Below are 26,143 nucleotides of genomic sequence, written 5' to 3'. Positions count from 1 at the left end.
TAATTCTTTCCTTTTAATTTTTTTAATTTTTTAATTTTTATTAACATATAATGTATTATTTGTTTCAGGGATACAGGTCTGTGATTCATCAGTCTTACACAATTCACAGCACTCACCATAGCAATACCCTCCCCAATGTCCATCAACCTGCCACCCCACCCCTCCCTCCCCCTCCCCACCAGTGACCTTAAGTTTGTTTCCTGAGATTAAGAGTATTTTATGATCTGTCTTCCTCTCTGGTTTCATTTTGTTTCATTTTTCCATCCCTTCCCCATGGATTTGATTTTAAATATTTTTTGTTTTTATTTCCAATAATTTATTTTACTATTGTTCATTGTTTCATTTTATCATAATTTATTTACAAAAATTGGCAAGAATGCCTTTGGCATCAATTTATTTCCTGATTTCCTTTTTTTTCTTTTTGATATTTTTAATGAACTATAATAAACATATAAAAGTGAAAGGAACTACATATATAACTCAAATTACCACAAAGAAAATATCTGAGTAGCCATTACCATGATCAAGAAGTGGAATATTATAATACTGAAAACTCCCAGTAGGTCCCCTCTCAATTATGACCTCTTCGTTTCATGAAATTTATTCTTTCATTTCATTTCATGTATTCTTTTTTTCATTTTGATTTTTAATATTTTGTTAAAGAGTTTGGTACGTATATTTATGGGGAATATTTGTCTGAACTTCTTATTTATTTATACTGTGATTGCAGGTTTTGGTTTTAGAGTTAAGTTTGCCTCATAAAATAAGTGTGGATGTGTGCCTTCTTCTATTATGTGAAAGTGTTTGTAAAAATATCATTCCTTAATTTTTTAAAAAGATTTTATTTACTCATTTGACAGATAGAGATCACAAGTAGGCAGAGAGGCAGGCAGAGAGAGAGGAGGAGCAGGCTCCCTGCTGAGCAGGAAGCCCAACGCAGGACTCGATCCCAGGACCCTGGGATCATGACCTGAGATGAAGGCAGAGGCTTTAACCCACTGAGCCACCCAAGCTCCCCTCATTCCTTAATGCTTTGATAGGATTCACAATGAAATCAAGTGGCGCTGGAGTTTCATTGTAGAGAAGCTTTTGATACTTCAAGTTTTAAGATAGATTTAGGACTATTGAAATTTTCATCTATCAGGCTCAACTTCAGTTTTGTTAAGTTCTATTACACTCTGCCAAATTTATTGGCATAAAGTTATTTATAATATCTTCTTAGTACCTTTCTTTTCACAGTTTTGTTGAAGTTCAATTTATATACCCTAAAATTCACTCAATGTATGTGAAACAATTAAATTATTTCATTAGATTTATACAGTTGTGCTACCATTATGACAATCCAGTTTTAGAATATTTTTATCCCCCTGAAAACTGAGGTCCCTTGTGTTCATTATAATCTTACCTGTTTTATATAATCCTAAAATTATTGTTAACCTTAATCTTAGAGAACCACTGATCAGCTTCCTGTCTCTAAAAATTTACCTTTTTACTCTATTTTTCATATGAATAGAATCATATGTATGTAGTTTCTCTGTATTGCTTCTTTCATTTAACATATGATTGAAGTCAATCCAGGTTATAACATGAATCAGTAATTCATTGTTTAAACTGCAAAAAAACATTCCACTCTATGTATAAACTACATTATTTTTACCCATTCACCAAATGACATATACTAGTAATGTTGCCAGTTTTGGCCTATTGTGAACAATATTATTATGAACATTGCTGTACATACTTTGAGTATATGATTTTTTATTTCTCTTGGATAGATGCCTATGAGTGGAATTGTTTAGTCACATTGTAAGTTTAAGCTAAATACAAAAGAAATTTCTATATTGCTTTCCAAAACGAGTGTACCATTTTACTCATCAGAGTGTTCTAATTTCTCTACATCTGTATTAATACTTGGTATGGCCTGTCCTTTTCTTAATGTACATTCTAGAAGATGGGTATCATTATTTTTTCCTTTTCTTTTTTTATTATGTTCAATTAGTCAACATATAGTACGTTATTAATTTTTGATATCTTCAATGATTCATTAGTTGTGTATAAAAACCAGTGCTCACTACCACATGTGCCTTCCTTGAAACCTATCACCCAGCTACCCCATCCTCCCACCCACTCCCTTCTGCAACACTCAGTTTGCTTCCCAGAGTCCAGAGTCTCTCATGGTTTGTTTCCCTTGCTGATTTCCTCCTATTTAATTTTCCCTCCCTTCCCCTGTGATACTCTGTGCTATTCTTTATGTTCCACATAAAAGTGAAACCATTTGATAATTGTCTTTCTCTGCTTGACTTTTTTCACTTAGCATAATCCCTTCCAGTTCCAACCATGCTGATGCAAATGGTGGGTATTCATACTTTCTGATGGCTGAGTAATATTGCACTGTGTATATGGACCACATCTTCTTTATCCATTCATCTGTTGAAAGCCATCTCAGCTCCTTCCACAGTTTGGCTATGGTGGACATTGTTGCTATGAACATTGGGGTGTATGTGCCCCTTCTTTTCAGTACGTCTGTATCTTTTGGGTAAATACTTAGTAGTGCAATTGCTGGGTCACAGTGTAGCTCTAATTTTTTTTTTAATATTTTAATTTTTTATTTTTTATAAACATATATTTTTATCCCCAGGGGTACAGGTCTGTGAATCACCAGGCTTACACACTTCACAGCACTCACCAAAGCACACACCCTCCCCAATGTCCATAATCCCACCCCCTTCTCAATGTCTCGAGGAACATCCATGCTGTTCTCTAGAGTGCCTATAGCAGCTTGCATTCCCACCAACAGTGTAAGGTTTCCCTTTCTTTACATCCTTGCCAGTACTTGTTGTTTCCTATCTTGTTAATTTTGGTCATTCTAACTGGTGTAAGGTGGTATCTCATTGTAGTTTAGATTTGTATTTCTCTGATGGCTAGTGATGTTGAACATATTTTCATGCGTCTGTTAGCCATTCATATGTCTTCTTTGGAGAAGTGTATGTTCATGTCTTCTGCCCATTTTTTTGATTTGATTATTTGGGGTTGTTTTTTTTTTTGGTGGTTACTGTGTTTGAGATGTTCTTTATAGATATTGGATATGAGCCCTTTATCTGTAATGTCATTTGCAGAATGTCTCTCATTCTGTGTTTTACCTCTTTGTTTTGTTGACTGTTTCCTTTGCTGTGCAGAAGCTTTGTATCTTGATGAAGTCCCAATAGTTCATTTTTGCTTTTGTTTTCCCTGCCTTTGGAAATGTGTCCTGAAAGAAGTTGCTGAGGCCAATGTTGAAGGTGTTACTGCCTATGTTCTCCTCTAGGATGTTGATGGATTCCTGTCTCACACTGAGGTCTTTCATCCATTTGAGTTAATCTTTCTGTGTGGTGTAAGTGAATGGTCCGGTTTCATTCTTCTGCATGTGGCTCTCCAATTTCCCCAGCACCATTTATTGAAGACAGTGTCTTTTTTCCTTTAGATATTATTTCCTGATTTGTCAAAGTTTAGTTGACCATAGAGTTGAGAGTCAGTTTCTGGAGTCTCTATTCTGTTAATCTATTCCATTGATCTATGTGTTTGTTTTTGTGCCAATACCATGCTGTCGTAATGATCACAGCTTTGTAATATAGCTGAAAGTCAGGTAACATGATGCCCCCAGCTTTGGCTTTCTTTTTCAACAATCCTCTGGCAATTCAGGGTCTTTTCTGGGTCCATACAAATTTTAGGATTTTTTTGTTCCAGCTTTGTAAAAAATGTTGATGATATTTTGTTAGGGATTGCACTGAAAGTGTGGATTGCTCTGGACAACATAGACATTTTCACAATGTTTATTCTTCCAATCCATGAGTATGGAATGTTTTTCCATCTCTTTGTGTCTTCTTCAATTTTTTTCATAAATTTTCTATTGTTCTATTGTTTTAGAGTACAGATCCTTTACCTCTTTGGTTAGGTTTATTCCTAGGTATCTAATGGTTTCTGGTTCAATAGTGAATGGGATTGATTCCTTAATTTCTCTTTCTGCAGTCATATTATTAGTGTATAAAAATGCAACTGATTCTGTGCATTGATTTTGTATCCTGCTCTGTTGCTGAATTGCTGTATGAGTTCTAGTAACTTGGGAGTGGAGTCTTTGGGTTTTCCACATAAAATATCATGTCATCTGTGAAGGGAGTTTGACTTTTTTGCCAGTTTGAATGCATTTCATTTCTTTTTGTTGTCTGATTGCTAAGGCTAGGACTTCTAGTACTATGTTGAACAGAAGTGGTGAGAGTGGGCATCCCTGTTGTGTTCCTGAGCTTAAGGGAAAAGCTCTCATTTTTTCTGTGTTGAAAATTATGCTCACTGTGGACTTTCCATAGCTAGTTTTTATGATATTGGGGTATGTTCTCTCTATCCCTACACTCTGAAGAGTTTTAATCAGGAAAGGATGTTGTATTATGTCAAATGCTTTTTCTGCATCAGTTGGGAGATTCATGGGGTTCTTGTCTCTTCTTTTGTTAATGTGATTAATCATGTTGATTGATTTGCAGATGTTGAACCACCCTTGCATCTGAGGAATAAACCCCACCTGGTTGTGGTGAATAATTCTTTCAATGTATTGTTAGATCCCATTGGCTAGGATCTTGTTGAGTATTTTGGCATCAATATTCATCAGGGATATTGGTCTTAATTCTTTTTGATGAGATCTTTGCTTGTCGTTTTGGGATCAGGGTAATATTGGCCTCATAGAAAGAGTTTGGAAGTTTTCCTTCTATTTCTATTTTTTGAAGCAGCTTCAGTAAAGTAGATATAATTTTTTCTTTAAATGTTTGGTAGAATTCCCCTGGAAGCCATCTGGCCCTAAACTCTTGTTTGTTGGGGGATTTTTGATTACTGCTTCAATTTTGTTACAGGCTATTGGTCTATTCAGATTGCCTATTTCTTCCTGTTTCAGTCTTGGTAGTTTATAAGTGTCCAGAAATGCATTAATTTCTTCCAGGTTGTTTTATTTGTTAGCATATAGTTGATGGTAATAATTTTTAGATTTTTTATTTATTTTTTTGACAGGGATCACAAGTAGGCAGAGAGACAGGCAGAGAGAGAGAAGGAGAAGCAGGCTCCCTGCTGATCCCTGGCTGGATCCCAGGACCCTGGGATCATGACCTGAGCTGAAGGCAGAGGCTTTAGCCCACTGAGCCCTCCTGATGGTAATAATTTTTAATAATTGTTTCTATTTCCTTGGTGTTAGTCATGAGCTCTTCCTTTTCGTTCATGATTTTATTGATTTGGGTCCTTTCTCTTTTCTTTGGGATAAATCTGGCCAGAGGTTTATTGATCTTACTAATTCTTTCAAAGAACAAGTTTCTAGTTTCATTGATCTGTTCTACTGTTCTTTTGGTTTCTGTTTCATTGATTTCTACTCTAATCTTTATTATTTCTCTTCTACTGCTTGGTTCATAGAAGACATACAAGAGGCTAACAGACACATGATAAAATGATCAACATCACTAGCCATCAGAGAAATGCAAATCAAAACCTTACACCAATTAGAATGGCAAGAATTAACAAGGCAGGAAACAACAAATGTCGGTGAGGGTGTGGAGAAAGGGGAACCCTCATACACTGTTGGTGGAAATGCAAGTTGGTACAGCCACTTTGGAAAACAGTGTAGAGGTACCTGAAGACATTAAAAATAGAGTTACTCAATGTCCCAGGAATTGCACTACTAAGTATTTACCCAAAAGATACAGATGTAGTGAAAAGAAGGGGCACATGCACCCCAATGTTCATAGCAGCAATGTCCACCATAAACAAACTATAAAAAGAGCTATGATGCCTTTCAACAGATGAAGGGATGAAGAAAATGTGGTCCATATATACAATGGAATATTACTCAGCCATCAGAAAGTATGAATACCCACCATTTGCATCGACATGGTTAGAATTGGAAGGGATTATGCTGAGTGAAATAAGTCAAGCAGAGAAAGACAATTATCATATGGTTTCAGTCATATGTGGAATATAAGGAATAGCATGGAGGACCATAGATGAAGGGAGGGAAAACTTAATGGGAAGAAATCAGCAAGGGAGACATACCATGAGAGACTCTGGGAAACAAACTGAGGGTTTCAGAGGAGAGGGGGTTGAGGGTATGGGGTAGCCAGGTGATCGGTATTAAGAAGGGCACATGTTGTGATGAGGACTGGGTGTTATATGCAAATAATGAACTTTATCAAAGTTTAAAATATTTAAAGTTTTTGAGAACTTTATCAAAAACTAATGATGTTCTATACATTGGCTAACTGAACAGAATAAAAAAATTTAAAACACATTATTTTGGGGATCATGATCATGATCTCAGGGTTGTGGGATAGAGCCCCATGTCAGGCTCCATGCTCAGCAGGGAGTCTGCTGGAGATTCTCTTGCCCTCTCCCTCTCCCTCTGCCTCTCTCCCACCACTCATGCATTGTCTCTCTCTCTGTCCCTCTCTGTCAAATAAATAAATCTTTAAAAAAATAATGAGGGGGTTTGGGAGAAGGGGGTGGGATTATGGACATTGGGGAGGGTGTGTGCTTTGGTGAGTGCTGTGAAGTGTGTAAGCCTGGTGATTCACAGACCTGTACCCCTGGGGATAAAAATATATGTCTATATAAAAAAAATAAAAATTAAAAAAAATAATAATAAAAAGTAAATTTAAAAATTAAATAAATAAATAAAATAAAAATAATAAAAAATAATAAATAATAAAAAGTAAAAACCACTATTTTGTGTGGAAAAAAAATCAGATACAAAAGTACTTTCTGTCTTATTACATGCATATGAAGTTCCAGAGCTGACATGATTAACCTATTATAGGAAAAAAATCAGAACAATGTTGCCTCTGGAGGGATCAGACAAAGAGTGACGGGGTTAGGGAATGAGAGAATTCTGGGGTAATGGTAATGTTTTATATTTTGAAAGTTATTGAAGTTGCACACATATATGCATTTGTAAAAACTCTTCAAATGTGGATTTAAGGCTTTTGCACTTCATTGTATACAAAATTTATATCAAAAGAAAATCTATAAGCAAATGTTTAACTCTAATTAATGATACACATTCTGAAGGATTTAGAAATGAGTGTATTGATGTTTGCAATTTTCCTTGCACTGTGTCAAGCAATAAGTTGGGTTGCCGGATGGAGAGGGAGTCTGATGCATATCTGATAAAGGAAGTATAGTAAAATGTTAATGATAGAATTTATGTTGTAGAATTTTAATTTAGGTGTTCATCTTAAAATATGTTCAACATTGTTCTGAAAATTATGAAGAATTTTATAATAAAATTTTGTGAAAACACAGTTATTAAATGATTTTAATTGAGCAGTAATCATAAAACATCAAAGAAATAATAATGCTCAGTATCATCACTTTATTAAAAGAGTACGTTTTTGACATATTACTATTAAAACAAATTAAAATAAATATTTGACACCCAAAAAATGGTCAAGCTGGAATTAAGAAAACACATAAGCCATGAAATGTTTACTAGCAGGATTTCAAAGGCTTGGTGTCAAAGTGGCTGGAGGTGAGAGTGTTTGAAATTGGTAGAAACTTAAGTGGTAGCCAAAGACATTATGGCTGTTTGGTGACGTTCAGTTGTTACCAAGTTACTGGTATGTGTGGCCTGGTTGACCTCTCTTGAGAAAGAAATAACTTCATGGGACAAAATAATGGGCAGATTCCATGAGACAGTGCTGAATTGGTAACAGATATTCAAAAGGATAAAGTAGGACTAGATTAGCACATAAGGGAGCAAAGACTGTAGCTGTTTGATACCACTATCAGGATCTTGACATCATGTCTCAGAATCCCAAAGAGGTCGCATTGCAAAGACAAGGAACTCCAACCCATGGAGATTCCCACATGCTAGGAAAGCAAGTTCCATGCCCCCTGCCAGATATGCTTTTTCCTTACTTGGCATTTCTACAGAACTGGTTCTTAACTAAGGGAGTTCCATCTATCAGGATTGTTTGGAAAATTGTGTGGACATTTTGGTTGTCACAATGTTTGGGAGGTGCTACTGACATTTAGTGGATGGAGGCCACTAAATGATGCTAGTTCTGAAATGCATGGGATAATGCTATATAATAAACAGCTGTCCTGTATCCCACACAGTTTTCACAATATTGCAGTGAATCTTAATAATATAGTTAAGAAAAACTGTTTATAATTATCTGAATTTTGTCTTATCTCAACAGTAGTTTTTATCATACTGTTTTCCTGTTATTTATCTTTTCCTTTCTTATTTGTAATGACTCCCAATCCTCTTGCTTTCCTTAAATAAAACTTATTCATTTTAAGTTGGTGCAATCATGTATTTCATTATGTTGTCTGATGTACTCATGCCCTTGTGTTTATGTATTGAAGTAAATATCATTTTATTACAAATTACTTTTTTTTTTCTTTTAAATGAATCATTTACTGGTTAACATATAATCCATATAAGTCATCCTTAATACAGAAACATCCTTTGATCTGTTTAGTAGTTTTGCTGTTCCTAGTCATTTTAAAATAAAACAATTGTCAAGTCTCAAGAACAAACAGTCTAAGAATGCAATAGAAAATGAAACTGGGATGCTGAAAATTGTTCAGATCTTCACGGTGAGCTAGAGGAAGAAATTAAATTTTCCTAGAATTTAGTTTTTCATGTTTTTAAGTACTTTTCCATGCCATTCTTAGTTTGTGTCTTTCCTTTCTCCTCCTCACTGACTCTGATCTAACTATGTTGGCCTTAACAGTATGAACTCATTTCTTTCTCAGGACCTATGCTTATTCTATCCTATCTCCTGAAGGCTTTCCTCCAGATAGTCACATTGCTCATCTAATTTAAGTTTCTATTCCAAAATTGCAAATATTCCTGATGAAAAAAAGAAAAATGTTACCTATACAAATTACTTTTTAAAAATCTTATTTTATATATTTTATTTTTTCAGTGTTCCAAGATTCATTGTTTATGCACCACACCCAGTGCTCCATGCAATATGTGCCCTCCACAATACCCACCACCAGCCTCACCCATCTCCCCACCGCCCTCCCCTCCAAAATCCTCAGTTTGTTTCTCAGAGTCCACAGTCCCTCATGCTTCATCTTTCCCTCTTATTTCCCCCAACTCACTTCTCCTCTTCTTCTCCCAGTGCCCTCCGTGTTATTCCTTATGCTCCACAAGTAAGTGAAACCATATGATAAATTACTTCCATTTCATTTCTCATTAATATTTCAGTTAGGTCACTATATTGATTCTTTTGAAGTTATATATGTAGGTTGGTTATATTATCTATAAACTTCATTTCAGTATAGTGAAGTGGGAGTCACAAAATATTTGTTATCAAGAGGGAGTATTAGGTCTCATTGGAATGAGAACTACTGATCTAGTGCTAAGAAGGCAAGGTGAACATGGATAATAAGCAATTATTACTAAAGTAGAAGGAACAAATCATCAGTGTGAGTGAACCACTGGAGCAGAAAGTTTCTGCCTGAGAAGAATCATTACTAGTGTGTGTCAGGCTCTTTTCATCAGCCTGTCATTTCATCCTCACAACAACCCTGTAAGATAGGTACTATTACTATCCCCATTTTGGGGATGAGGTAATTAGACCTCAGAAAGATGAAGTAAGGTGCCTAAGTTCTCTTAATCACAGAGTGGCAGAGCCTAGAGTGGAAGTGAAGTCTGGTGCCAAAGACACACGCTTTCTATTATCTTACTCAGGCTCTCTAAAAGAAAGCTGGAGAAGAAAGTGTTAGACATCCCCATCCTTCTACAGAATAATCAATCTGTGAAGATCCATGAGTGAGGATCATTCAGCATTTTTTGAGCATTTCAAACTATGTTAAGAAATCAGAAAATATTAAAACAGAAATCCCTTTCTCTCAATGAATTTCTAACCTAATTGGGTACATAAAATGTACAATAAGTAGAAGGTTAAATTAGAACAAGGAGAGAAAATGATGGTAGCTGGAGAAATAGCAAGGACAGTTGTGTGTGTGTGTGTGTGTGTGAGAGAGAGAGAGAGAGAGAGAGAAAGAGAGAGAGAGAGGATGTCCCATTTGTGTCTGAAGGAAATTCCAACAAAGTTTAACTGAGTGCCTACTATTTGCATGGTAAAAAACAGAAAGAGATTGAAGACCTAATGAAATGATGGGGCAGGGAAACAGGCTTTGAGGAGGTGGGATGGGAAGGGGCCAGAGTGCAGGTGTAAGGGCACACGTATTTGTCAGAGGTCAGAGGCCCACGTGAGAAGAGGACTGTAACATGAAAGAAACTTAGGAAGCATAGTAGGGAAGCGCCAGTTAGCTCTGGTGTAGTTAAGCTGCAGGGATTTATGCATTTGTTGATTATCCACTTTGTGCATTACCCGTAGTAAATATTCAACCCCAGGCAGCCACATCTGCAACTTCCCTACTCTTGGCTTCCTAGCCAATGCTCTGTTTCATTTTTTCCTAAACTGTGAGCAATCTGAGCAATAAATTATGAAGACAGAATATACACATATAGAGTGTGCTGTTATAATCAAAATTCACAAGAAAATTAATCTGACACATTTAATTATATCCATAATTGTTATTGTGCTGGGTGGCAATTAGGTATGAATTGTAAACATTTCACATAAATGCCTGTAATTAGAATTACTTCCACACAGTTAAACTACATTCTTAGTTTCTTTCCTGGGTTTCTCAGCTCTTGTACATCCCTCATCTGTATCAACGTCAATACTGTAGATATGGAGTTGGTGTTAATCATCACCTTCATCAAGCACTTGTTATCCTTAGAAGATAAAATCTGCGGTCTTTTCACTTAATAACTATTTCTGGCTGCCACTTATACTGTCCTTTCAACTGTAAGTGCCTATCAAGAGCCTGCCCTCTCTCATGCAGGCTTCTGCCAACCTCACTGAGTACTCCCTGTCACCCCCAGGGATTTTGGGTGGGAACAGGGGAGAAAAGCTTGGCTAATAGTGGCAACATAGGGGAAGAAATGGGTTCTAAATCTTACTATCTGGGACTCCAGGGGCAAGTGGATCACAAGGTAAGGGAAAATGACTGAATTCAACATACACACATACTCCTGTCTGTCCCTGATCTTATTAAATGACTAATACAGTCATTTGCACAGCTGTCTTTAAGGGGATAGAGTCATACTAAAAAGAAAACCCTGCTCCAGCCCAACCTTCAACACACCTTTCCCTTCACTCAGTGAAGTATATAATTGATTACATTATTACCACTTTCCTAGCTGCTAAGAAAAATAATGATATATTGAAATGGAGCCTAACTAGTTGGAAGTGATGGTATTGGAAGGAAGTTAATTTAGATGGAGTGGCCAGACATTGTCTTTTTGATGTCAAAATAGAGAGCATAGAGGATAAGAAAGAGCTAACTATATTGGTTTTCAGTGAGAATATTTTAGGCAGAGGAAATAGCATATGCAAACATTCTGAAGCAGAAAAGAATTTACAGAATCAAGCAACTGAAAGAGCATCCCATATGTGACCAGAGAACATAGAATAACAACATATGATGAAGTTGTGATCAAACTTTTAGTGGTTTAACAGATCCATTCCCCCTTAGCCTGCTTTCCTTTCCTATCAGGCACCACATGAAATAGCTTGTGTTTTACTTGCCAGAGATAATAGTAAACTGATGCTCTGGTAAAACTGAGAAGCCTCAGAAGCTTGGCCTCTAGCTTCTCTTTTCAGCTGTCAGACTACTGTATAGTAATTAGATACCTCCTTAGTCCATACTTCTTTACTATATCAAAGCAGGAAAGGGCCCAATGACAGCATCATCATTATCATCATCATAGCTAGTAACAAAATAATTAACATGTATTGAATATCTCTTAAGTGCAAGGGTTTTACATGTGTTATCTCTTTTAATCCTCAAAACAGTCTAGTGAGGTAAGATAGACACTAGTATTTCCATTTTACAGATGAGTGTTTTAAAGATCTGCGAGGCTAATTTACTTATGTATGGTCAGAGAACTAGGATTCACAAGCTAGTCTGTCTGAGTGGTGAGTCCACTCTCTAAGCATAACCAACTACTGCAATTTTTTTGTGAAATTGTGAAAAAAAAAGAGCTGCCTGAAAACTTTGCATATGCACTGCTCCTAAAACTGAATATTTACCTGAATTTCTCACTTTTATCCAGATGCCTGTCTTCTTACAGGTCAAGTTGAACTGTGTCCTATACAAAACTATTTACCCTTTCTCAAGGCATTGCTTTCATACTCTGAATTCAGGTTTTCCTCAAAGGATTTCTTTTTAAAAATTTTTTATTTTTTTAAATTTCTTTTCAGTGTTCCAGAATTCATTGTTTATGCACCACACCCAGTGCTCCATGCATACATGCCCTCCATAATACCCACCACCAGGCTTACCCGAACCCCCACCCTCCTTCCCTCCAAAACCCTCATTTTGTTTCTCAGAGTCCACAGTCTCTCATTGTCTCTCCCTCCAATTTCCCCTAACTCACTTATTCTCTCCATCTCCCCATGCCCTGCATGTTATTCCTTATACTCCACAAATAAGCGAAACCATATCATAATTGACTCTCTGCTTGACTTATTTCACTCAGCATAACCTCTTCCAGTCCTGTCCATGTTGTTACAAAAGTCGTGTATTCATCCTTTCTGATGGAGGCATAATACTCCATAGTGTATATGGACCACATCTTCTTTATCCATTCATCTGTTGAAGGGCATCTTGGTTCTTTCCACATTTTGGTAACTGTGGCCATCGCTGCTATGAACATTGGGGTACAGATGGCCCTTCTTTTCACTGTATCTGTATCTTTGGGGTAAATACCCAATAGTGAAATTGCAGGATCATAGGGAAGCTCTATTTTTGATTTCTTAAGGAATCTCCCCCACTGTTTTCCAAATTGGCTGCATCAACTTGCATTCCCACCAACAGTGTAAGAGGATTGCCCTCTTTCCACATCCTCTCCAACTCCTGTTGTTTACTGTCTTGTTAATTTTGGCCATTCGTAAGGTGGTATCTTAATGTGGTTTTAATTTGAATCTCCCTGATGGCTAGTGATGATGAACATTTTTTCATGTGTCTGTTAGGCACTCGTGTGTCTTCTTTGGAGAAGTGTCTTTTCATGTCTTCTGCCCATTTTTTGACATTATTATCTGTTTTTTGGGTGTTGAGTTTGAGGAGTTCTTTATAGATCTTGTATATCAGCCTTCTGTCTGTACCGTCATTTGCGAATATCATCTCCCATTCCATGGGTTGCCTCTTTGTTTTATTGACTATTTCCTTTGCTGTGCAGAAGAAGCTTTTGATCTCAAAGGATTTCTTATTTGCATTCTGGTTTAAGAATCAAGTCCATAGGGGCGCCTGGGTTGCTCAGTGTGTTAAGCCTCTGTCTTTGGTTCAGGTCATGATTTCAGGGTCCTGGGATTGAGCCCCACATCAGGCTCTCTGCTTGGCAGGGAGCCTGCTTCTTCCTCTCTCTCTGCCTGCCTCTCTGTCTACTTGTGATCTCTCTCTCTGTGTCAAATAAATAAATGAAATAAAAAAAAAAGAATCAAGTCCCTAAACTTACACAAACCACCATTTTTTGCTTCAGTTATCCTTGGAGAACATGGCATATAATCAGCCTCCTTAACTACTTTGAATTAAGTGATATGCAGAGAACAGCTTGCCTTTAATAGATCTCCTTCCCTGAGCTCAATGGGGCCCTATTGCAGGTATTAAAAAGAAGAAACCCATTAACTCTAATTGCCATTCTCCATGGATATGTTGCCTTTCCATTGGCAGATGGCAGCTGGTGTTGTGGAAGAGGCAATGATTCTTAAAATTTCCAGGTGAAGATAACTCCTCCTCTTCTTCACATTTCTTTTTTATTTCACTGTATTCTACAACTTACAACTTTCTAAGACCTATGACTCCAGATTTAGCAACATGGTATTAGAAATTGATTTTCTTCTCAACAGAGGCCAGTCCCATTCCCAGAAATTCAGGCCACTCAAATCTTCCCTTGGCCTAGTTTAATTGAACAACTATTTACTGGGTGCAGGCTATATGTCTGGGGCTGGTGGTCCAATGGTTAGACTTAAAGAGTTTTCAAGGTAAATTCATATTCTTTTTGTGTCCCTAACAGTGTTACATATACATAATGGGTGTTTACATTTAAATTTCTACTTAACATATCGGTATGTTAAGTTTATATTTAAATTTCTATTTAACATATTGATGTTAAATTTATATTTAACAAATGTGTTTAAAATATGAATAAATGAGCAATTTAGCTGATTTTCCAAATATTCAAGGCAATGCTGGTCTCTGATCCTAGAGGAAATGTTCAAGATTCTCCACTCCTTATCACAAATTCTACCGCCAAATTTGCCCCAAGACAAATCTCCAGTTGCAAAAACTAGAGGAATCCTTAAGACATAATATAGGTCACAATTTAGGCAGGTGAATAACTACCATGTAGGAAAAATATCAGCATTATATAATACCAGAACAATTTATCAGGAGTCAAACAAAGGTATGTGAGTTTAGTCACATCATTTAATAATCATATTTATTTTTGAATGTTTATTTGAATACTTATTATATGTCAGGCCCCCTTCTAGGTTCTGGGAAGAGTTGGAGGTGTAAGTAGGGTAGAGACAGAAATAAATAGTACATACTCTTTGTCTTTAAGGAACTCATTAAATGTAGAGAAAGATACATATGCAAAGAATTACTGTATCATATAATCAATGCTAAAATATAAGTATATGACAAGTGAGTTAGTAACATAGGGAAAAGATGGCCTAACTTTAGAGGGGTGGTGAAGGATCCGGGTATGTTTCACAGAATTTGCAACACTTGACCTTTGATATTTGACTTGGGCTTGAAAGGTGAAAATGAGAGAAGAAACCCAGAAGAGGTGAGACAGAAGTAAAAGGAGAAGCATCATGTGAAAAGTCATGGAGTTATAAAGAGTATGAGACCTTTATTTTGTTCTTAATTAAGGATCTTTATGGTGGTGGCTGATCAAAAGCAGGAGGGATATGAAAAAATTTTCATGCAAGAAGATCACTCTGGAGACAGTGTAAGAGCCTAGGAAACCATTATCATTTCATGCCTAAACCCTTGCCAGCCTTTATGATCGCACTGCCATAGAAGAATGAGAAGAACATTAGATACACAGCTTATACTTCCCCCTCTTTGTTTTTCCATTATAGAGATAGAAATACATTATGATGTTAGGAATTGCACACTCAGTGGATGTTGAGTCCCCCTATCTTGGATGATAGTAACAAATGTTAAATTATACCCCGATGATGTTCACACTTTTTTGGTACTTAGGACACTGTGGGGAATACAGTAGTAATGATAAGGTCCTTGCCCTTAGAGAGTGTAAAACTTACCTGTGAGAGAAGAGATGCCTCCTGCATGTCTAGAGGTGTGTCCATGTCGATATATAAGTGTGTTGTTTAACATTTTTTTTGTATAATTTACAATGATTTGTTAAACTTTGATGACTTTTCAGTAATTTACATGATTCCCACCTCAAAAAGTACACTTTCTCTCCATTTAATTTCTCTTCCAAGAAGCAACTGATATTGCTGAATTCATATGCACTTTCCTAGAATAGTCTATGCATCTACAATTAAGTGTAACTATTATTTCTTCTGCCTACTGTTACACAAATAGTGTCATACCATACACACTGCACTGTACCTTGCTTTTTGTACTTACAATATATCATGGAGATCTTTCTATATTAGCACATGCAGAGTTGACTCATTCTTCTATGCTACTTTTGTTTGTTTATGGGTGTATTATATTTCATTGTGTGGATGTGATTTAATTTATGGAACCAGTTAGGTTTATTTTAATCTTTTATTTTAAAAAAAATATCCTAAAATGAAAAACTAAAATAAATCTTAATCTCATGACATTTTTTTTTTGGGTGCACCTGGGTGGCACAGTTATTTTTTTTTAATTTATTTTTTATTTTCAGCATAACAGTATTCATTATTTTTCACCACACCCAGTGCTCCATGCAATTCGTGCCCTTTATAATACCCACCACCTAGTACCCCAAACTCCCACCCCCCACCCCTTCAAAATCCTCAGATTGTTTTTCAGAGTCCATAGTCTCTCATGGTTCACCTCCCCTTCCAATTTCCCCCAACTCCCTTCTCCTCTTGACTCTTAATCTCACAAATCTCATGACATTTTTATTTCATGCATTTTTATCAAGACTTTAGGTGGGAAAAAGAGACAGATTTAGATTTAGATTGTATTACATTACTTTTCCACTTCTCACTTCACATCTAACTCATGTTTCCCTAAGAAAAGTCATCCGCAGTAATGTCTTCTATGGCCCCAAAAAACATTTTAGGCAGTCCAAGATTCTGGGCTCCCTTGACTTAGTGAAAAGATCATGGGTTTGGTGCCAAGCAGAACTTGGGTTCAAATTCATATTCTGGTATTATTACTGTTTGGCTGAATGGTTTCGACCAAGTGAATTAATCTGTGGGACTCAGTTGTGATATATGTAAAATGGGGATAATAACAGAAGCTACCTCACAGTGTTGCTGTGAGGATTGATGTTTTTAAAAGGATTTTATTTATTTATTTGTAAGAGTGAGTGAGATGGAGAGACACACACAGAGAGAGAGAGAAAGAGAGAGAGAACATGATTTGGGGTAGGGGCAGAGGGAAAGGGAGAAACAGACACCGCATCAAGCAGGAAGCCCAATGCAGGGCTCGATTCCAAAACCCTGGGATCATTACCTGAGCCAAAGGCAGTCACTTAATCAACCGAGCCCCCAGGCACCCCATGAGGATTTTAGCACAATAATCCATGCAAAGAGCTTAGCACAGTGCCTGGCACCTACAAAATGTTTCACAAATGAAAGCATAACATACTTCTTATTCATTAATGTGGAGAAATTTGATGGAACAAAGGAAAACCCATCAACTTCATAAAAACTATTCTTGACACTGTAGAAAGATTTCCACTCTGTCAGGGTTTTCAGAAAGTGCCAAGAACCACTAGAAAAAAAAAAAAATCAAACTTTCTTTTGGTGAGATATTCATTCCTCATTGTACCAGTTTTCTCAGAGCTACCTTTACATCCTTGTTCCTTAAGGTATAAATAATAGGGTTGAGAGCAGGGGTAAGCACTGTATACAGAAGAGAAAGCAACTTCAGTAAGTCTTCATGCTGAGACCCGAATGGGAAGCCATAGACAATGCCCAGCATCCCATAATACAAACTGACCACTGTCAGATGGGAGGAACAGGTGGAGAAGGCCCTCTGCTTCCCTGAGGTAGAAGGAATCTTTAGAATGGTGGAGATGATGTAAATATAAGATGCTAAAGTTAGCATGAAGGGGCCGAAGGCAAATAAAGACGTACATATAAAAGAGGTAATCTCAGCTACTTGAGTATCAGTGCAGGCCAGTTTCATGATGGGCTTCAAATCACAGAAGAAGTGGTTAATTTCATTGTCAGTGCAGAATGTTAACTGAAAAATGAACACCATGAGAAGGATGGGTGCCAGAAATCCAGCCACCCAAGAGGCACCAGCTAGCTGTAAGCAACCCCAGTAGTCCATTATGCTGGAGTAATGCAATGGGTTACAGATGGCTATATAGCGATCATAAGACATTACAGCCAGGAAGAAACATTCAGTGGCCACCAGAGCAGCAAAAAAATAAAACTGGCAAGCACACCCTGGGAAGGAAATAGGCACATAAGCTGATAACAATGTTCTCAGCATCATGGGCTCAATGGTAGTGATGTAGCCAATCTCTAGGAATGAAAAGTGACCAAGAAAGAAATACATGGGTGTGTGAAGGGAGTGATCAGCTGACACCACAATTAGTATTACAATGTTGCCCATGAGAGTCACCACATAGATGACCAGAAATACCCCAAAAAGAAGAAACTGAAGGCCATGGAGATCCCCAAAGCCCAAAAGGATAAATTCTGTAATTTGAGTCATATTTTCTTCTTCAGTGTTAGCCATGATTTAGACCTAAAAATAAAAATATAAGGAATGACCATTGATTAAATGCTATTTTTAGAAAAAAAACCAAACTGCTTAAAGGCATCATATATATCCAGTATAATTGACTTCTTTTTGGAAGTCCAGGATTCTTAATCTTAATTAATAAATTTGACCCCAGTCCCTCAGGAGCCGTTTGGAAAGTTCATCCATTACCTCAATTGCCCCAGCATATATAGAATGTGTAGGTCCTTGAAACTGACTGTGACATAAATAGGCACGTTTTTCCTAATATTTATTTAAAAAAAAGACAAGGAGAAAATGTTCTATCCTTGGAGATCTTATTCTCTTTGTGTCTACAGCTGTTAGTGGTGTTTCCATCAGCAGTGAATATTCTGAATCATTTAGGTGTAAATTGTATAAGGTCCATGATCAAATTTGTTTCCTGTTTTAGAAATTCCATATCAATTAAATTACATGAGTTGAAATTCATTATGTTGAAGGATGTTTAATCCTTAAAACGTATTTGATAACAAATTCTCTGAATGTTAGTAGAGGAGGTATAGTGGAGTGAAAGGGAACTCCTTATGGTAAGATGATAGTTATAGTAAAAAAAAAAAAAAAAGTCATACCTGAATTCAAATTCCAGCTCTGCTACTTAATGGCTGTGTGCCTTTAAACAAGTCACATCACTTACCTAACAGCCAGTTTCCTCATCTGTAGAATAGCATATTGATTCTGTGTTATGTTTTCACAATCACTGGTCTATATTAGGTATTTAATACATTCATTTATCCATTCAACGATATTAAATGCCTACTATGTGTGAAAATCTTTGAAAGGTGCTTAGAATAAAATAAGGAAAAAGTCATTTTTTTTAACAACTTAGGAATACTCTATGTCTCACAGACATAACATTTTAGTGGGAAAGAAAGACTAAAAACAAAGGAAGAGACCCATAAAATAATTTTAAGTTATCTACTATGAATGTAAGAAACAAGGACTCCAAATAGGAAATATGCTATATGCATGTGTATTTGGGAGAAGGATATTTTGGTTGATGTGGTCAAGAAAAGCATAAAAAATGAGAAGATTAGTCATGTAAGAGTTGGGAGTGGGGGCAATAGAGTATACCAAGCAGAGGGAAGGTAGGGAGGTATGACTTGAGGGAATTATTTAAAATTTTAGAAAAACTGAAGTACACTGAAAAAAAAAAGAAAATCAACATATCATAGAAGAGAAATTGGAGAGAGAGAAAAATCATAGAAGAGAAATTGGAGAGAGAGAAAAATAAACAGAAAGGCAAAGAGACAGTGAAATGAAGAAGGGGTGTGGGGAAAGTTAGGAAAGGTCCAAATCATTTAAGTCATTGTAGGCCATGCTATGGCACATAGATTTTAAAATATTATAGGAGGGCCCCTGGCTGGCTCAGTTGGAAGAGCATGCAACTCTTGATCACAGGGTTGTGAGTTTGAGCCCCATGTTGGGTGTGGAGATTACTTAAATAAAAATAAATAATATAGGAATTCATTGGAGGGTGTAAAGCAGCACTGTAATCAAATCTGGAGCTTAAAATAACTTTTGATTCTGTTTAATAAATTAATTAGAGGATTGCCTTGGTGGCTCAGAGGGTAAAGCCTCTGCCTTTGGCTCAGGTCGTGATCTCAGGGTCCTGGGATTGAGACCCACATCGGGCTCTCTGCTCAGCAGAGAGCCTGCTTCCCCCTTTTCTCTACCTGCCTCTCTGCCTACTTGTGATCTCTCTCTCTGTCAAATAAATAAATAAAATCTTTTAAAAAAATAAATGAATTAGAGGGAAAGTTTAATGAATGAGAATGAGACAGGTAAGAGACAATTTCAGTGAGATGACAGTAATCCTGAATAAAGTGGTTGCAAAAAAGATGAACAGAGGACAGTTTCAAGACACATTTTGGAGGTAAAATTACCAGGACTTACTAATAAATTAGATGTGAGAAGTGATAAAAGGTGAAATATCAAAGATAACTCCTGAGTTTCTGGTTTGAGCAACTGGTTCCATTTACTTAGACGGTGATAATGTAGAGGAAAATTTTAGGGGAAATGCAAAACCAACTTGGAGGTAATAAGTTTGAGATGTTTATGAGAATTGAGTGGAGAGGAGAAGCTGACAGTTGGATTTGAGAGTATGTAGCCCAGAGAAGAGGGCAAGAATGGATTATAAATTGAGGAACTATCAGAATATAGATAATATCCAAATCCTTGATAATGGACAAACTGACTTACAGAGAAATTATGGATGTACAAGAATGCCTTACACTGAGATTTAAGACCTATTTTTCTCTTAGGGCATAAAAAAGAAAAGTAGTTTGAAAAAGAGGAGTTGGTGAAGTAGAATGAAAACCAAGAGGAAATAAAATAACAGAAGCCATGTTTCAAAAGAATCGTTGATTGTGACAAAAGCTGTTGTGAGATTAAGAGAAGACACAGAATAGTCTCATATTTGGTTACATGACTAATAGAGTCAGTGGAGTGGTGGAGACTGAAGGAGAATAGAGAAAATGAGTGAAAACTGTAGAGAAATGAGCACTGACCCTACCTTTTGTATGCTAATGAAAACGATCCAACATAGAGTGGATATTGATGATGCACAAGCAAATAAAGAGCAAATTTTGGGAGTGAAATCTTTTAGAAAGTGAAAGGGTATGAGATAGCAAAAGAGGAGAGCTTAATCTTTGGCAAAGACAGGAACACTTCATCTTTTTAACAAGAAGAAGGCTAGATAAAATGGACAGATTTGTAGTTAAGCTGGTACATTTAATTTTAGGAAGATGATGGAGTTTGCTTCTAATGGTTTCTGTTTCCCCAAAGAAGTAGGACTGTAAAGGTGAGGGTTGAGAAGGACATTTGGGAAGTTTGAGGGAGGAAAAACTACAATAGTCATACCTGGAAATGAAAAATGCTATCTTACTAGAACTAATACTGATTGTCGGGCAGTGTTGACTGGCAGTTTGATCTTTGAGATCATAAATTTAAGAAGGTGAAAGAAACTGCTTTCTTGAATGATATTGTCTGGCAATGTTTAGCTTCTAGGGTGGAGTAGGCAAATAGTTGGTTTCAATCAGGTTTGGAATTTGGCCAAATGAAAACAATGGAAGGAAAGAGGGGCAGGAGAGTTTGGGGATATTTGAAAAAACAGTTGTAAGGAAGAATCATATGATAACCGTTAAGTCTCTTCTACTTCCTTCCATGGATCATTAAAGACAGAAAGGACATTCAAAATATCATCTGACCAATACTTTCATTTTGTAACTGAAAAAGAAGATCCAGGCTGATAAAGAGCCGTTTTTAGCATCTCAGATCTAGTAGGTAACAGACCAAGAATGGACACCCAGGTGTCATTTTTCAGTTCTGTTCCTTCCATTATAACATGCTCTTTTAATTTTTGTTCTCTTTTCATCTCCCTTTAGTGCCCTGCCCTTAATATGTAATATGTAAGTACTTGAAGAAAGACTTACCTTCAATTTAGTAATTTACATGTCGGAGCTTAATACCTTTCAAAGAACTTTTAGATGGATCATCATTTTTAATCTTCCCAACTATCTTGTCAGGTATTTGGGAGTAGGTCTTTGATTTGTCTCAACTGATTTTTCAGATAAAAAAAAACAGAATAACAATTACTTCACTACTACATTGTACTTGTATTTCAATTATTTTTTCTCCTGGAGATAAAAAGTTAATCTTATGCATGTTGATGTAAAGGTAAATTTACAAGATCCTAATTATATTATGCGCCAGAAGTTTCTGTCAGGTAACTGGATAATGGGATTCATATGGAGATTGCCATCATTCAAGTTGAACAACAAATTAAGAAATTGAGGCAGATTTCCATGATGAAGATGTAACAAAAATCTGCTTTAGAATAAAAGGGCTTTGGAAGTCAGGATTAAGAAAACTGTTTCAGAGTTACGGTGGGTGCCTCACAAAAGTAGTACCTTCTTGGGAAAAAGTGATAGATGGCATTCCAGGAAGAAGGAGTAATGTGACTAAAGGACCAGTAACCTGAGGAATATGTTGACCATTGATTTCAGAAACATTGTTTGAGCAAAATGAGTAGGGGACTGAGGACAGAGAAGGGAGGAGCACATGTATTTTTGGAAAAAGAAAGACCAGGAAAAGATTTTTTTAAATGGGTCAGAGAAGTGGGAAAAACCAAGAAGTGATATCACAGAGTCCAAGAGAAGAAAGACACCATCAGAACTGTTAGTAAAGAAGGCACCATGAATATTGGAGCACTGAGGCAAGAATCCTGACTCTACTCAGGTGGGGAGGTGAACAGTAAAAACCACAAATGTGGGCTATTATTTCAAAAAGACTTGTTTGTGATGTAAAGGCAAGGGAGAAAAAAGCTGAAAAAAAAATAGAGGTCAAAGAGGATTGACAGAAGCTATTTGTGTTTATTCTTACTTTTGTTTTTCAGTAAAGGAAAAACTTGACCAAGATTCTAGGCAAAGAATCTAAGTCCAGAGAGAAGGAAATATGAACCACATGCAAAGAGATAAGTGATGGAACAAGGAGGCTCTCAGTAGGTTAGAGGGGATGGCATGGGGAATACCTAAGTGGAGGCATTATTTTCTTTTCTTTTTTTTTTTTTAAATATAATTTTTTATTTTTTACAAACATATATTTTTATCCAAGAATGAAAGACTGTCTTTCAGAAGAGGAGAGGGGGTAAAGATGGGTATGGGTAGTGATTATCAAGACAATTACCTCATTGTTTTCCTTCCACTTGAGTTTGGAAACTTAAGCCATCCCTAGATGGCTATGATGACTATGAAGAACACATGGTAGAGATCTTCTCTTTGCTTCCTCAGAGTCTTTCTCCTTGTTTCATCTGTGTATGTGGAGCCCAGAACACTTTGTGGAAACCAAAGTGGTTGGCTAAGACAGGCAGCTATGTGCCGTATGACTACTATGCTGTTTGACTAGGAGTAGATCCAGCAACAGCATGACAGACATGTTATTTTATATCCTCTAAGAAGATTCAACAGGACCTTAAAAATCACAGTTTTCCAACCCTTCATCTCTGCACAACTATACTTCTTCCAAAAAGAAGAACGAAGAGTTCATCACATAAAAGCATTTTTAGTTTTCAGGCAGTTGTGACCAAAATATTTTTAGCTCCTTTGGGTTTAGAAAGAGTATACTGCTTGCCAAAGTTATCTATCTTTTAAACACTCCTTATGTTCTGCAAGCAGGGACTGGTAAGATAGAGTTCAAATAAGAAAACCAATTATTTTTAAGTTTGGCTCCCAAGGGAGATTTGCTTTGTAATTGAAAGATCAATGTTTGATTCTCATGACATCCTGGACTTCCATTCAGTGACTGCTGACTAAATGGTGTGAAATTGTATATTGGAGTATCTGATGTGTCACATGGGTCAGAGCCACAGTCCATCTAGGCCAACCTCCAGAGGCTACTGAAAGTACTAAGCAATAGCTTGGGAAAGTAAATGTGAAAAGCACTGGAACTGGTGACAGAAAATCTAGGTTCTAGACCTGGATTTCCCTCTGCATGTGCAATCTAGTATCTCAGTATCTTTACTGGATCCCAGTTTTTTCTCTTTTGAAGGGGGCGGGCAATAATCCCTGCCCTGCTGACCCTGCAAGATTGTGTGGGTCTCAAATGAGATGATTGTGTGGGAAAGGCTTTATCAACTAGAAATCCAAATGCTCCATGCTAATATCATATTTGAGAAGCATAAATGATGTTTCTGGTCATAGAAGTTGAGGGTAGTTTTGTCCTTAAGTTCAAAGATACCTGGATTCCTAAAGCTAGAAGTAAAACTCCTACATTTTTACATCATGAAATTTAACCTGGAAACATCTAAATCCCCTTTCCCCAAAGCCTTTGGTCAACTTTAAGTAATTCTATATTCTAATTAAAAGCACAACTGTTATAATTTGGTTTTTACAATCAAATTCAAAGTCCTTTTTTTTTAATATAATTTTTTATTTTTTATAAACATATATTTTTATCCACAATAGCCAAACTATGGAAAGAACCTAGATGTCCATCAACAGATGAATGGATCAAGAAAATTCAAAGTCCTTTTACACAAGCTATTGGAGGTAGTTTTTTTTTTTAATTTCTATTTATTTATTTTTTTATTTTTTTATTTTTTAGATTTTTTATTTTTTATAAACATATATTTTTATCCCCAGGGATTATGGACATTGGGAAGGGTATGTGCTTTGGTGAGTGCTGTGAAGTGTGTAAACCTGGAGGTAGTTTTTAAAAACTAGTTACCTTGTCATTTTTCCATCCTATGTGAACAGATTGCATTTGACCTCCTGAGCAAGTTTCTTTAGTGCTGGTTTTATCTGCTTTTTAGGCTATGCAGAAAAGTATTTGTTGGAAGTGGTAGAACCTCTTTGTATAGCACTTAGTGAGTCCTCTCCCCAGTTTCTTTGATGGCTATGTGAACATTTTACAATGCTAAGCAAACATCATATAAGGCAGACCACTTACAGAGATATGACCACTGCCTGTTACCCCAGGCCACTATCATTGTCATCATTTGGTTTTGAAGTTCACAAAGATTATTGGGTCTCTCTGGGTTCAGAAGTATTCTAACTGTTGGTGATGTAAAGGTGAAGAAAGGCTGGGAAGCTAAACTCGTGACTTTGGAGCTCAGTGATTAGTGGAAGTGACAGATGTATGAAGAAAGTGATGGAACTGCAATGTAATGAATGCAGCACTAGGACTCTGTATAACATGTAGATGGAGCACAGGGAAATGAGTTTCGGGATTGGTGTGCAGAGGAACTAGTAGCAGTGATGGTCTATTGGAGGGCCTGCCATCTGCATTGGGATTTTTTAGTTTATTTTTTTCAAAGCATCTTTTCATCTATTATTTCACTGATCTTTACAGCCCATTGGGTTTTGAGGGATGAATAGAAGTATTCAAGCCAACAGGGGGTGGAGAGCATTTCAGACAGAGACTAGCATGCACCACTTAAGGAGTGACAGCAGAGGAGGCAGGAAAAATAGACAGGCACAGAGGTCCCTGTCTTAAAGAGTGTACACTGTCTGTGAGAGCATGGACTTTATCCTGAAGTCAACAAGAAGTCATTAAAGAGTTTTTAAATAGGGAAACGGCATAGTCCTGTTTGTATTTTAGACAGCTATATACTTTGGGTGGCTATGCAAATGATAAATTAGAGGCAAAGGAAGAGACTCAAGGCAGGAAGTCCAGGGAGGAGGAGAGGATGGTGGTCATTGGAAAAGGAGAGGCAATGGTTTCAGACAATAGTAACAACACTGTGATTTTCACAAAGACCATATTCTCCCTTCATCATTGTTCAAATTTATTCAAAGTAATTTGCGGAAGAAAATACTTATTTTTTTAAAACTTTATTTTTAATTTATTTTTAAAGATTTTATTTATTTATTTATTTATTTATTTATTTATTTATTTTTTATTTTTTATAAACCCCTGGGGACTAAGAAAATACTTATTTTTTTAATTTGAGAGTGAGAGAGAGAGAGAGAGAGAGAGAATGCACGAGCAGAAGTGGGGAGGGCCAAAGGGAGAGGAAGAGAGAATCTTAAGCAGCCTCCATGCCCAGCCCAGACCCTGAAGTGGGCTCAATCTCATGACCCGAGCCCAAATCAGAAGACAGTCACTCAAACAACTGAGCCACCCAGGTGACCCAGAAAATAATTCTTTGAATATTTGGAAACACACAGATGGATCATAACTCTGAAATTCATGTGTGACTTGCTTATTTAAGGTCAGCTCACATTTCCCATAGAACAACAGCAGTCCCAAATACCTGGCCATCCCAGAGAAAGTTATTTAAAGTACAAAGTTCTTGAAAAAAATTGCAGTGAAATATACTTGTTCTCTAATAACATTTGTTGCATGAATAAATGAGTGAACAAATGAAGGAATAAATGTATGGGTATAATTTACTAACACAAGCAAAGGCCTGTGCTCATTACAGTGGGAGGTGCAAAGGTGTCTCAGATATAGCTCTTGGCCTTGAGGGAAATAAAAAAAATAAAATCTTTCAGCTGGACAGCTCACCAAAGTAACTACTCTTACTTAATTGCCAGCTTGCTTGTCACAAGGGCCCAGCGGGAAGTTTTATTAAAAGATAATCCAATAAATGTTATGTAATCTTCAATACACAAAGAATACT

General features: G+C 36.6%; 2 protein-coding genes across 2 annotated transcripts in view; both read right to left on the bottom strand.

Annotated features, from left to right (window-relative positions):
• IGSF1 (immunoglobulin superfamily member 1) overlaps nt 1-26,143 on the bottom strand; it is a 432,586-nt gene that overhangs the window by 39,252 nt on the left and 367,191 nt on the right. The window lies entirely within an intron of this gene.
• On the bottom strand, nt 17,053-17,982 carry LOC309856455 (olfactory receptor 10A4-like; the record flags this gene model as incomplete). The annotated part of the gene is made up of 1 exon (XM_082717688.1): nt 17,053-17,982. The coding sequence occupies one exon, from the start codon at nt 17,980-17,982 to the stop codon at nt 17,053-17,055; it is 930 nt and encodes a 309-aa protein (XP_082573814.1).

This window comes from Mustela nivalis (genome assembly GCF_964662115.1).
Source record: "Mustela nivalis genome assembly, chromosome: X".
NCBI classification, from domain to species: domain Eukaryota; kingdom Metazoa; phylum Chordata; class Mammalia; order Carnivora; family Mustelidae; genus Mustela; species Mustela nivalis.
The sequence above is the reverse complement of the archived record's forward strand: the minus strand, read 5'-3'. Positions and strand labels throughout refer to the sequence as shown.